The sequence below is a fragment of the Octodon degus genome, unplaced genomic scaffold (genome assembly GCF_000260255.1).
Source record: "Octodon degus isolate 3935 unplaced genomic scaffold, OctDeg1.0 scaffold00153, whole genome shotgun sequence".
In the NCBI taxonomy this organism is placed as follows: domain Eukaryota; kingdom Metazoa; phylum Chordata; class Mammalia; order Rodentia; family Octodontidae; genus Octodon; species Octodon degus.
Window position 1 is genome coordinate 1582465 of NW_004524729.1, and position 13311 is coordinate 1595775.

The window sequence follows — 13311 nt, forward strand, 5'->3', positions numbered from 1 at the left end:
GGCTGGGGTGACTGGGGGATGTGGTTCTGCTCTTGGGGACCCTGTGTGGTCCAGGCTGGATGAGTGGCCTGGGTGGTGGCGGGAGATGCCCAGGTGAGGCACAGCAGAGTCTGCTGAGGGTGGGGGCTTAGAGAACTGAGCCCCCATTTTTGCCTTGCTGTTCTGAAGGTGAGAAGACAGAGCAGGGGGCAGGGAGGAGGGAGGGAGGTTGGACATCAGACAGGGGGTGTCCCTGTTGCCTGAAGCCCCAGCATCTGGAGAAGCCAGACAAGGCAGAGCCTTGGGTGGGTGGGCTTGAGCCCTGAACCTCTGAGCCCGGGTGGGTGGGCTTGAGCCCTGAACCTCTGAGCCCAGGTGGGTGGGCTTGAGCCCTGAACCTCTGAGCCCGGGTGGGTGGGGTTTGGGCCCTGAACCTCTGAGCCGCACAGAGGAGGAGGAAGCACTCACAGGGCCATCTCTGAGCAGCCCCAGAGGAAGTCGCAGCCACCACCCACCGTGCCTCTCACCACTGGGGCCCTGGGAGCCCCACAGAACCGGAACCTGCGCTGTGAGCCCCAGGCCTGTCGAAAAGCAGCCGGTGAGTCTTTGTGCAGCCCAGCCTGGAGCCCCAGCTGCCTGGCCCTTCTGCCTGGCCACGTGCCAGAACCCCAGGGCACAGGGGAGCCCTGAGAAGCAGCAGGGGTGGGGGTGGGGCAGAAGGCAGCCAGAGACTCAGCTGAGGCCAACAGGGAGGGTGGGGAGAGAGGACTCCACCTGTCCTCGTGTCCTGTCCACCCTTTCTGCAATTGCCTTCCCCGGTCCTCATCAGTCCATGGAGGAGGAAGGCAGTCACCGAGGCCCAGGGCAGGGTAGGGCCCACCCAGGGCCGCCCCACATGAGAGGCGACGCCAGGTCTGCACCCTGGGCCATGTCTACCCTGTTTTGAACAAATGCATCAGGACCAGGGACATGAAGGGCTTGGCCCAGACTCACACAGCCAGTGTCCGACCGGAATCGGGGGCCAAGTGCTAGTCCTTGTGTGTGTCCCCTGGGATGCTACCAGCCTAAGGACAGGGGCCCAGGGTACTTCTACCCCACAGAGCCAGGGCTCCCTGCTCGGGCACCTGCCAGGTGACCTCTCCACCCAAATATCTGGATGGGATTGGGGTGCTAGGCGGATGTGGGGTGGACAGACGGGCAGAGGGAGGGGGATGCTTCAGCACAGTGAGGGAAGCCACTGCAGAGAGGAAGTGGCTGGGACCGGAAGGGGCCTGGCTGGCTCGCGTGGGCTCCCAGGCTAGGGCAGGCCCGGCACTGCCTGTAACAATGACAAGGGGGGAGGCTGCCCTTCCTCGTGGAACATGTGTCTTGGGCTCTGTGGACAAGAGCCCCAAGTACCCCAAGGCCTGGAACAGGCTGCGGAGGCCAGGCCCCATGGAGAGCCTTGTGCAGGACCGAGGCCACCTCCCTGTGAGCCCCTCTGTTCCCGCAGGACTGGGGCTGCTGCCTGGGGTCAGTCTTGTTCTGGCTTGGGGTATCAAAAGCACAGCTTTTTCTGGGCCCAGGTAGCTGCCCCTACCCTACAGCTCACCCCAGGATGTCCAGGGCTCTGCAGAGCAGCCTGGATCCCACCCCAGGGGTCTGTAGTGCGGGGGGCGTGGTGAGGACAGGGCAAGCTAAGCCTTCAGGGACCACAACACTACCCTCTGTCCCTCGCCCTCCAGGGAGAAGATGGAGCCCGAGCCCCTCTACAACCTGCTGCAGCTCCCCAAGGGCATGGCTCCATCCATGGAGGAAGACGGGGAGGAGCTGCCTCAAGGTGCAAGGCAGGCAGGGGAGGGCTGTAGGTGTGGGGCGGGGAGCCCCAGGGGGCCGGGCCCTGGAGCTCTCTTGGCACTCCTGGCCTGCACAAGGCAGACCTTGCAGCCTGTGTCGGGGCCACGTGAGGGCTGCGTGTGCAAGGTTGTGCCATGGGCTGACTCAGTTTCCCTGCTACACCGGGATCAGCTGGTCCCCACAGCCTTGTGTGCACCTTGAGCCTGGCTGCTGAGGGAGGCCTCAGGGAAAGGAGGAAGGAGCCGCAGGCCTCAGAGGGCACAGGGCCCTCCATGTCAGGGAGCCGGGCAGCCTGGCAGTGCCCACCTTGGTCCTTGGAACAAAATGTCCCCAGGTTCTCCTGACACAGGCTCCCTGTGCTCCCAGGAGAAAAGAAGAAATACCTGCCCCCCAATTCCCGGAAGGACCCCAAGTTCGTAGAGCTGCAAAAGGTATGGCAGCCCCGAGCCCTGAACCCGGTCCTCTGCTCTGACGATGGCCGTGACCCTGGTGCTGCCACCGCTGGCCACATGGCACGGATGGGCTCGGGCCTCTGGTCTTCTGCCCACTCCTCCAGACCCATGTAGCCTGGCTGCCACCTCTCCCAGGGAAGTCTCCAGGGCTGCACCACTTCCCCACTTAGATTTTGTGGGTGCCACCTCCTCACCCACCCGCTTCCTGCCTTCAGCAAACCCACCAGGCTCAACCCCATACTGGGTGCATAATCAAGTTGTCAACAGAGCCTGGAGGTGCAGGGGATCTATCCCTGTCTTCTCCGAGTGACAGGTAGTGCCCTGCGCCTGGCACCCCTGGCTTCACTCCGCTCCATGTGCTGACGGCAGGGTCGACCCGGTCCGCATTTCTCCTGGGTTCCAAGGCTGCCTGGGCTTTCTGTTACCGGGGACCTGTTATCCGGTTGTTCCCATCTCCCCATGCGCTGCCGAGCCCCCATCTTACATATCTGGGGTGGTGGTCAGGCACCGAAACCTCACCCATGAGGTCCTGCAGCCCTGGGGGTGCGGCGGGGAGACCTGGGGTCTGTGTAGCCTGGAGCAGCCCCAACCGCCAGAGATCAGGTAGGGCTTCCTGGAGGCAATGACGCTGACGAGGCCTCCGAGTTTGGCTAGGCGTCCCCAGCTGCGACGAGGCTACCCAGGCTGTGCCCGCCCCAGCCGTGCCCTGTGGGCCGCAGGTGCTGATGGAGTGGATCAACGCCACCCTCCTGCCCGAGCACATCGTGGTCCGAAGCCTGGAGGAGGACGTATTTGATGGGCTCATCCTGCACCACCTCTTCCGTAAGCCCCGCCCCTCCCGGCCCCCACTTCCGGCCTCCGAAGGGACGCTACTCCTGCCCTCCAGATGACCTGGCCTGGAGCTGTGCTCCGGTCAGGATCCCACATCCGCACAGCTCCGCCGTCCAACACTGATCAGGCACCTGCTGTTTCTAGGGACCAAAAGATAAAGAAACCTGCTGCCCCTGTCCCCAGGAAAGCAGGTCCTCACGGGTGAAGTGTCCCGGCAGCAGGGGCAGGAGTGGGTGGGCTGGCGCCTCCTGTCTCATCCATAGGCCCGTCTGCAGAGCCCCTCACAGCAGAGCCCTCACCTCCGAGCCCCGCAGGTCTTCCCCACAAGCCTGGAGCCCCGCCTGACTTAGTGCCCAGGCCAGGGTGTCTGTCTGATTTACGGGTGAGGGGCAGCGTGTGGGGCCCCTCTGGGGCTGGGCTCATGAGGCCTGCCGAGCCTCCTGCCAGCCAGAATGAAGGCTTCCTGGGCTCTTCCCGGAGCAGGCACGGTCAGTCCTCAGAGACGGCTCTGGATGCTTTCTGGCCCCACTTTACAGATGAGGAAACGGGGCTCTGAGAGGCCAGCGACTTGCCCAAGGTCTCACAGTGGCCCACCGCTGGACCATGTGGCACAGACAGCCTCAGGCCTTCAGTCCTCCGCCTGCTCCTCCAGCAGAGTAGGGGTCAGCCAAGGGCGGAAGCCTGCGTCTTTGTTTCTAGCACTCTGGAAGACTGAGGCTGGAGGATCACAAGTTCAGGCTCAGTCGGGGCAACTGAGAGCTTAGTGAGATGCTGTCTCAAAAGATGAAAAAGGGCTGGGGATGTAGCTCAGTGGGGAGGTCCTGGGGTCTCTTCCCACTCCTGCCAAGAGGAGGAAAGAAAGAAAAGAAAATGGGCAGGAAGGTGCCCAGGAGCCTCGGCTTTAACCACTAGGCCACACTAGCCTGTGGGACTGCAGTGACCATCGCTGGGCAGGTTCGGGCCCAGCAGTGACTGGGTGGATCGGGCCACGGAGGGCAGCCGGGAGGCTGTGGCCTGCTTCCGACGCACAGCCTCTTTCTTGGCCCGTTTCCTGAGTGGACGGGGTCATCTGAGGTGGATGCGCCCACGCGGCTGTCCTGCTGATGCTCTGCACGTGGCCTGGGCGGTCCAGGGCACCGGCCGGGCCTGGTCCCCACTGTCAGGATCCTGTGCCGCCTCTCTGACCTCACACCCTCTTCTGCCACAGAGAAGCTGGCGGGGCTCAAGCTGGAGGCCGAGGAGATCGCCCTGACGGCTGCCAGCCAGAGGCGCAAGCTGGAGGTGGTGCTTGGGGCTGTGAGCCAGAGCCTGGGCACAGAGGAGCTGCAGGTTCCATGGAGTGTGGACGGTGCGTGGCTCCAAGGTGATGCCACCCTGTGGGCAGCGGGTACCAGAGGCAGGGTGTACCCAGCTCCCAGATCCGTTTAACCGAAAGCTGTTGGACCTGCCTTTTAGCAACGTAGAGGATACAAAACCTTCACTCCTCCCTGAAGCACCCGTTAGCTGTTGGCTGAAGAGTATTTTGCCACTTGGGTCTCGGTCTCCTCCCCATCTTCCAGATGGACAGGCTGAGGCCCAGAGGAGTGGAGTGGCTCCTCCAAGGTCGGGCGGCAGAGGTGTAACAGAAGTTCCATTGCCAAACCCAATTTGGTTAGGTCCTGTCCCCACCCCATCAATCACCGATATTCATGGGGTGACCCCGAATTAAGTCATAGCTGGCTTACATCTGAGGAGGGTTCAGTCACACTGACCATGGGTTGATCTGCTGTCCATGTACACAGTGCTGCGGGGAGCATCTTTGTATCTAAAGCTCTGTCCCTGTCCACACTCTGGCTTGCACCTGTCGACTGTGTTCACAGGGGCACCCGTGATCCCCATCAATTCCAGTGGCGAAGTTGATAAGAGGGTTCCACTGTGCCCTCCAGGGACCAGGAACACTTGTGGCTTTGGGCATGGCTCTCTTGTCTTCCTGAGGTGTGAGAATTGCCAGAATCAACATGGGGTCACTTGAGTCAACCCACAAACCGGTCTGCAGAGGGTGGCCCTGTGGACAAGGAGGCTCGGTGGCTGCTCTGTGGGCCCCTGCTCTGATCTGGGTGCTTCTCCTCTCCCAGCCATCTTCAGCAAGGACCTGCTGGCCACTCTGCACCTGCTGGTGGCCCTGGCCCGGCACTTCCAGCCCACTCTGGCCCTGCCACCCAACGTCCGGGTAGAGGTCGTCACCATTGAGGTATTGGGCCATCCTTTCAAACTGACACCTGTGCCCCGGGCTTTGTGGGACAGGGGTGACCCGGGCTGGGAGACGCAGCAGGTGACCCTGGGACTGCAGCAGGGTTGTACCAAAAGCTGGGGTCAGGAGTGTTAGGAAGCTCCCAGCAGGTGACACCTGTGTTGTGTGACCACACTGGGGCTACTGGGGACTTCATACCACTGAGGCAAAGGTGCTGCCTCCCCGACCATGTCACATGCTCCCAGCCCATTCCATGTGTGTGAGTGAGTCTGTGCTCCAAGCCCTATAGCTGGGGCACCTCCTGCTCCCGTGGGGGTCCCCACCCTATCCCACAGGTCCCAAGGCCAGGACCTTCCTGATTCATCCTAATGGGACAACCTATGACCCACCAATGCACTCCCACTCAGGCCTAATTTTTCCAAACCCACTCATTAAAACTCGCCTGAGGGGTCTGAGGCTTTGCGTCACCTGCTCGAAGCAGTCATGCAGGCCAGCGTCGCTGACACTGTCCCCAAGAGCCAAGCTGCCTTGAGCATGAGGCTGTCATGGTCACCGTCCTCGCACTCCAGGGCTCATGGAGGGCCCTTCCACAGCATCATGGGGCCCATGCCCAGGAGGAGATAGGGGTTTCCCGGGGCAGCTTTGGGTCCACAGGAGGGGTCTCAGTGGTCCCTTGCTTTCCTCTCCTAGAGAGCCAAGAGCGGCCTCAAGTCGGAGAAGTGGGAGGAGCAGCTCACAGGCAGCAGGTGAGGGCAGAAGGGACCTCTCCGTCTCCGCGCCTGCTGCTTCCTGACCCCTCTGCCCTGCTGTAGCATGCAAGTCCTCTGCAGGTCCCTGCCTGGCCCACTCAGGCCACCCAGCCACAGCCTCTGCAGCGGCGACATCCAGGAAACACAGCTTCTGGGTTTGGGACATGGGTTCTGCCCAGAGAGTCACAGAGCCTCTCTACTTGGAGCAGAATGTTTCTGCCCTTGAGCTGCTGCACGGGTTGCAGGGACCTGGTCGCAAAGGCCCAGAATGGGGTGGGGTGGATTTGCTGGCGCACATCCTCACTTGGTGTGACTCTGACCCAGCGGCCTCTCGGCAGCCTGGGATGGCACCTGTAGGGATGCATGCTCCTTCTGGGTCTCCCAGGGCCCGAGCATGGCTGTTGCTAGCACGTCCTCAGAGTTGGGCTTCTTCACCCCCATTCTTTTGGTTTTGGCGCTGTGTCTTCAGCCCTGCCCCTGCTCCGCAGAAGCAAGATTCTCTGCTTTTAAAGGCAGCAAAATGCCTCTCCCAGGGTCCCCAGGAGGGAGCTGGGCCTCAAGGGCTAGAGGCTGCTCCTCCTTCACTGTCTTCACATGCAGCTGGCCCAGACCAGGGTGTGGCTGGGTGAACCTGGCCGCTGCTGGGGATGTTGAAGATTTTTGGCTTTTTGTATGAGTTACCAAATGCTGTGTAACAAGTGTTCCCAGACTAAGCACAATTTTCATTCTTCTCACACTTTTGGAGCAGCTTACCTGGGGGTTTCTGGCTCATGGTCTCTTCTGGGGCTGCTGTCTAGTCATAGGCCATGGCTGCGTCCCATGGATCTGTGGACGGCACAGGGACTGTTGCCCCCCAGCTGCACTGGCCTGTGCTGAGCCTGAGTCTCTGTCTCGGGCTGCTGAGCACCACCCTGGGTGACCCCTCTCCTGTCTGGAGTGCTGTGGTCAGAGGGGCTTGACCTGCCCACAAGTCTGTCTGGAATGCAACAGCATGCTTTGGCCCTGGAACCTGGAGTGCTGAGCTTGGAAGGGGAGGGATGCTCCGGGTCTGCATATTCCTCTAACTGTTTGCTTTTTTCCTCCTTTTTAGTACAGACAAGGACCAAACTCCAAGTGAGTACTTTTCTGGTGGAAGGAGGGGCTTCCCTTCCAATGTGGGTTGGGGTGGACATGCAACCATGGGTGGATGGATGGATGGATAAGTGGGCAGATGGATGGATGGATGGATGGATGGATGGATGGATATACGGTTAACTGCTGGTGCCCTTCCTTTCCCTGCTTCCTACTGTGTGGCCTCAGGCTTAATTCCTGTCATCTCTGCCTCCTTCTGTCCACCTGCCCATCCATGAAGCTGACTGCTTGCTATTGCCCCTCTGGGGACAGAGATCATCCACATAGGGTGATGTGGAGTAGTTGGCGGAGCGGACTCTGGAGCCTGGGTGCAGGAACTAATTCTTTCCCTTATTAGGCAGGTGGTTTGGGCAGGTGTCCTTTTTTTTTTCCAGAGCCAGTGATTGAACTCAGGCCCTATGGAGAAAGTGCTTATTCTACTGAGCTATCTCCCCGGCCCCTGTCAGACAGGTGTCTTAATAGCCATGCCTCAGTTTCCTCAGCTACAAACTGGGATTAGTGGTGGCACCTACTTCGTGAGCTAGTGGGGAGGTCACAGGAGACAATGTGTGGTGTATACAGCACACGAGGAGCGTGGGGTGAGCGCTTGGTTGTGCAGCTGCTGCTGTCTGATGGAGTGGCTATTTCTTTCCTCATCATGGTGGAAAGGTCAGCTATTCATCTGCTCATCCATCATTTTTTTCCACATATCCATCCATCTATGCACCCATCTACCACCCCATCTATCCATCTGTCCATTTGTCTGTCTGTCCATTCATGCACCTGCCCACTGCTCATCCATCCATCCATCCATCCATCCATACATACATACATACATACATCGCCCACTCACATAAGAATCTGTCCATGTATCTATCTACTTACTCATGTATCCATGAATCATCCATCCATCCATCCATCCATCCATCCATCCATCCATCCATCTGCCCACTTATCCATCCATCCATCCACACAATCTGGCTACCTGCTTATCCATCCATCCATCCATCCATCCATCCATCCATCTGAACACCTGCCCATCATCCATCCATGTGCCTACTTATCCATTCATCCATCCATCCATCCACCCATCAATCTGGCCACCTGCCCACCCATCCATCCATCCATCCACCCACCATCCATTCATGTGCTCACTTATCCATCCATCCATCCATCCATCCATCCATCCATCATTCATCCACCACCCACTCACATAAGTATCCATATATGTACCCACTCATCCATCTATCCCTGAATCATCCATCCATCCATCCATCCATCCATCTACCCATCCATCTGGCCACCTGCTCATCCATCCATCCATCCATCCATCCATCCATCCATCCATCCATCATTCATCCACCACCCACTCACATAAGTATCCATATATGTACCCACTCATCCATCTATCCCTGAATCATCCATCCATCCATCCATCCATCCATCCATCCATCCATCCATCCATTCATCCATCTATCCATCCACATATTCATTATCCATGTTCATCTACCCAGCCTTCCATGCAACCACCAACCTATCCACCCATCCACATATCTGCCATCCACCTACCCTCCCACCTACCCTCTTATAAATCTATCCATTCATCCACTCTCTTGCCATACATCCTCCCTTCCACGTATGGATGCTGCCCATCCACTTATGCTTGCCCTCCTTACCTGCTAACACTCATTTCCTCCCCAAATCCTTTGCTTGGGTTCCTGCTGTGGGCAGGAGTGGCACGAGAGGTGCATCACATGCAGATGTAGACTCAGTGACCTGTGGGGAAGGAAGGCAGGGCTTGAGGGCTTCTGAGGCCTGTGTGGGGTGGGGTGGGGCATGGCATGAGCACCCAGGGTGACCCTGGAGCAGAGTTTGGGGCAGTGTGAGGAAGGTGTCATGGTGAAGGCCGGGACCCAGGGCACAATGGCACTCTCAGCAGCAGCTGTCCTGGACACGGCCAGAGGCCTGGTGGGGAGGGGGTGCTTCCCCTTGCTGGTTGATGTCCAAGGGTTCCAGTGTGCACGATGCCATCTCATGTGGCTTTTCCCTTGCAAACAAGGGCCTGGAGGGTGGTAGGGTGCAGTGACTTCCTCAGAGTCACGTGGCTGCAGAGTGGCAGAGTTGAAGGCACCCTCCAAATGCCCCGGGTGCTCAGGGCCCGAAGCCTGGAGGCCCCCGGAACTGCACTGCCTGCAAATCACGGGGCCTGCACTGGCACAAAAAGCCTGGGTCTGAGGACATGGGAGCCCGTGGCTGGACTCAGGCCTGAGCCTCTTACTGTCCCCAGACCCTCAGCTGCTGCAGGTCAGACACTGAGAGGCCAGACATCCCCTCTCTGCAGCCCAGAGACTGGGAATGGCTGGGGGGTGGGCATGGCATCTGTGGGCCATGGTGAACAGAGGACAGGGAGGAGGGTGGTCCGGGCCAGTGGCTGGGGACATCTGAGTGGGCACAGTGCCCCAGGCAATGCGGGCAGGACCAGGCTCTCTGAGGTCATAGACATCAAGTCAAGGTGCCACGTGTCTGCATCCGCCACCCACATCATCTTGGCAGTGTCCCCACCATGACGGGGAATCCAAGGCACAGAAAGGGCAGGTGACTCCCTGAGGCCACGCAGCCCGGACAGCAGTGGCCACACCAGGCTTGTCTCATTTGTGAGAGAAAACACCTACCCCTCAGGACTGATCATTCGGAGGATATTTTGTGGGAAAATCTTCCCTGTTTGGTGCAAAGATAATAGCATAGTAATGAGGCATTTATCGGCTCTGGATCTGCAGAGGATGTCTTTGATGAATTATTCAAGCTGGCTCCAGAGAAAGTGGGTGCTGTGAAAGAGGTAGGAGAGAGCCCTGTCTGCACGCCCTGCCCCTGCGCGCCCTGCCCCTGCATGCCCTGCCCCTGCGCGCCCTGTCCCTGCACACCCTGCCCCTGCGCGCCCTGTCCCTGCACGCCCTGCCCCTGCGCGCCCTGTCCCTGCACGCCCTGCCCCTGCGCGCCCTGTCCCTGCACGCCCTGCCCCTGCGCGCCCTGCCCCTGCGCGCCCTGCCCCTGCACGCCCTGCCCCTGCACGCCCTGTCCCTGTCCCTGCACGCCCTGTCCCTGCCCCTGCACGCCCTGTCCCTGCACACCCTGCCCCTGCCCCTGCACGCCCTGTCCCTGCACACCCTGCCCCTGCGCGCCCTGCCCCTGCGCGCCCTGCCCCTGCGCGCCCTGCCCCTGCGTGCCCTGCCCCTGCGCACCCTGTCCCTGCACACCCTGCCCCTGCCCCTGCACGCCCTGTCCCTGCACACCCTGCCCCTGCCCCTGCACGCCCTGTCCCTGCACGCCCTGCCCCTGCACGCCCTGCCCCCGTGCGCCCTGACCCCGCGCGCCCTGCCCCGCACACCCAGGGGCCCTGCCCATCCTGCTCTCGCCCTGGGCCCCCGTGTCCCGGTGACCAGACGGGGTGGGATTGTCAGGAAGGAGGCATATCAGAGCCCGGCTGGGGTCTTGCTGTTCCCTGGCCAGGCCATCGTGAGCTTTGTCAACCAGAAGCTGCAGCACTTGGGGCTGTCGGTGCAGGATCCGGACACACAGGTAGGGCACAGATGTGGGTCCCCAGAGAGCCAGAGGCTGCTACTTAGGAAGGGGGGAGGGCTGTGTAGGAGTCAGGATCTGGCTGTGTGGCCAGGGGCAGGGGTGGCACCTCTGGGAGCCTTGGGGTGTACTGCTGGGCGGTAGCACTGCCCCCTGGGCTTCTCTCCTGCAGCAGCTGTTACTTGTACCCACAAGTTTTGTAACTGTGGCAGGCACATAAAGATGAGGGGACTGGAACCAAAGTGTCCCAGGATAGAATCATGGGCAGTGTTCACTGTCACCCTCTGTGTCTTGTCAGTGACCATGAATGCAGTGAATCCCCACCCAGCCCCCAAGAGGGGACTGATATTGTCCCCTTTGATAGTGAGGGACACTGAGGCACAGAGGGGGTGGTTAATATCCACAGCTGCTGGCGATGAAGAGGTAGCCCTGGGATTGGAGCCCAGGCAGCTGGTGCTGAAGCTTGGGCTCATAACCACTCTGCGAGCCAGACACTTGAGGTCTGTGTATGGTGGTGACATAGTACCCACGTCAAAATCTTGGAAGTCAGATGAAGAGGGGCTTCCATCCTGTGCTCGTCACTTGTGACCCTTGGGCTCTGAGGATACCACATTTGCAGCGTGACCTTAGGCAAATTATTGGACTTCTCTGAACCTCAGTCTCCTCTTTATACAAAATGAGCACAAGGATTCCAGCCGATCTTAGAGGACTGAGATGTTGAAATGTGACTGAAATGCTTGGCGAATGTTTAAATGCTAAAGTATTTATTACAGTAAAAGACACCTTGTCACTAGCTCCCCTCATCCCACGCCCCCTTCTCCCGACCCACTCGCCCTGTCCTTCTCGCCAGTCTGAAGCAGCTCTGGAGGTTCTCTTTCCTGGACGTCTTTACACTGTGATAAACATCCACAGTCAGTGCTGTTGGCAGGTGCCGTCCGAAGGAAAGGCAGCCCGGAAAGCCATAATGGCGTGTTCTCACCACCTTACTCCCTGTGCAACTTCTCGCTCCTCCCCAAAGTCAGAATGACCACGGAAGGCCAGCTTTTTGAGTGGACTCAGAGCACTGAGATGGCCATGACAGTGTAACTAGAGACCCCCACGAAAGAGCCCTTCCAGAGCAGCTTCAGAAAGTGGCGGGAGCAACGGGACCAGTGAACCGAAAGTGTGTGGGGGTTGTACTTGGGAAGTGTGCCTATAGCTGTGACACATTTTTAAAAAATGTAAATATTAGCCATTGTATCTTTTGACCACTTCTCCTACAGGAGATGATGAGTGTCGGGGATCCACGTGGCCTGCCACATGGCCAGCTTGCAGTCAGTGAGACATTCGTGGTTTTGTTCTGCTTTATGCGGTCCACAGGCGGGATGGTTTCTGAAGTTTCTATTCTGCCTTGTTGACCCCTGCCTCTCCTTGGGGAAAAGGCCGGTGCCGGAGGAGCCTGGCGCATCCGGGCATGGCGTTTTAGAGACCTTCGAATAGGGAGGGAGATGGAGTCCCGTGTGCTCTGCGCCAGGAACAGCAGCAGGCGAGATTCCAGGCCCAAGCTAACAGCATCAGAACAGACGCAACCCAAGTAAATTCCATTAAGGACTCGGAGCGCTGGTTTTTTCTTCCAATATCCAATCTAGTGTCTTGGGGCTTTGAAGAGACTCAATAGGATTATACTAGCACATGATGTGCTGGTAGCAGAGGTGGCAGCTTTATCTCTGAGCACACAGAACAGACAGAAATATTAATGTGGCAGCCGCAGAGAGGCTCAGGGTGATGCTTTCTGCCCTTTCCTGACGGCATAATTGTACACTTACCTCTGTTTCCTTCAGCGTTTCTGCAGCTCATGGAATAAAATGTCACTTACACACTGATACAAGGTTATTCTGCATCAAGTTGGGAAGCAGCTTTTTATTGAGTATGTACTGTGTGCAAGATGGCCTATCACCGCTGTGTGGGGATAAAAACTGGGAATGTCATCCACATGGCTCAGAAGGGAACCGCAGGCTCGGAGAGCCAGCACGACCTCTTGAGGGCCACGCAGCTGGTGAACAGCAGAGAGAGTCCCTCTATCCGCCTTCTCCGCGCTGAGCCTCGGGTCCCTCCTTTGCAGTTTGCAGATGGAGTCGTCTTGCTCTTGCTGATTGGACAACTGCAAGGGTTCTTCCTGCACCTGAAGGAGTTCTACCTCACTCCCAGCTCTCCTGCAGAAATGGTGAGTTTTCCGAAGATTTTCTGAGGCTATCTATCTTGGGTGGACAGATCTACAGAGTTGGTAGTGAAGGGGAAAAGAGAAGAAATTTATTTATTTGTACGTCTGCCCATCTACTCATCCACCCACCCACCTGCCCACCCATCCATCCACCCATTAATCCATTTGCATGCTCAGCTACCTATTCATCCCTCTATCCATACATACATACATACATGAATTCACACATCCATGCATCCACACATCCATCTACCCACCCACCCATTTGTCCATCCATTCATCCATCTATGTATTCACATGTCCATGTATCTATGTATCTATCCATCCATCCATCCATCCATCCATCCA

General features: G+C 58.5%; 1 protein-coding gene across 2 annotated transcripts in view; it reads left to right on the forward strand.

Moving 5' to 3' along the window:
* Positions 1 to 463: 463 nt before the first annotated feature.
* The window catches only part of Parvg (parvin gamma), a 20724-nt gene continuing 7876 nt past the window's right edge, over positions 464 to 13311 (forward strand). For both annotated transcript variants that reach the window (XM_004642452.2, XM_023702555.1), the window contains exons 1-11: positions 464 to 577; positions 1704 to 1798; positions 2182 to 2246; positions 2987 to 3089; positions 4306 to 4446; positions 5213 to 5328; positions 6019 to 6074; positions 7168 to 7190; positions 9965 to 10023; positions 10695 to 10763; positions 12865 to 12966. In XM_004642452.2, coding sequence (XP_004642509.1) covers positions 1711 to 1798; positions 2182 to 2246; positions 2987 to 3089; positions 4306 to 4446; positions 5213 to 5328; positions 6019 to 6074; positions 7168 to 7190; positions 9965 to 10023; positions 10695 to 10763; positions 12865 to 12966 — 822 coding nt within the window. In that variant the 5' untranslated portion in view covers positions 464 to 577; positions 1704 to 1710. The remainder of the gene's footprint in view (positions 578 to 1703; positions 1799 to 2181; positions 2247 to 2986; positions 3090 to 4305; positions 4447 to 5212; positions 5329 to 6018; positions 6075 to 7167; positions 7191 to 9964; positions 10024 to 10694; positions 10764 to 12864; positions 12967 to 13311) is intronic.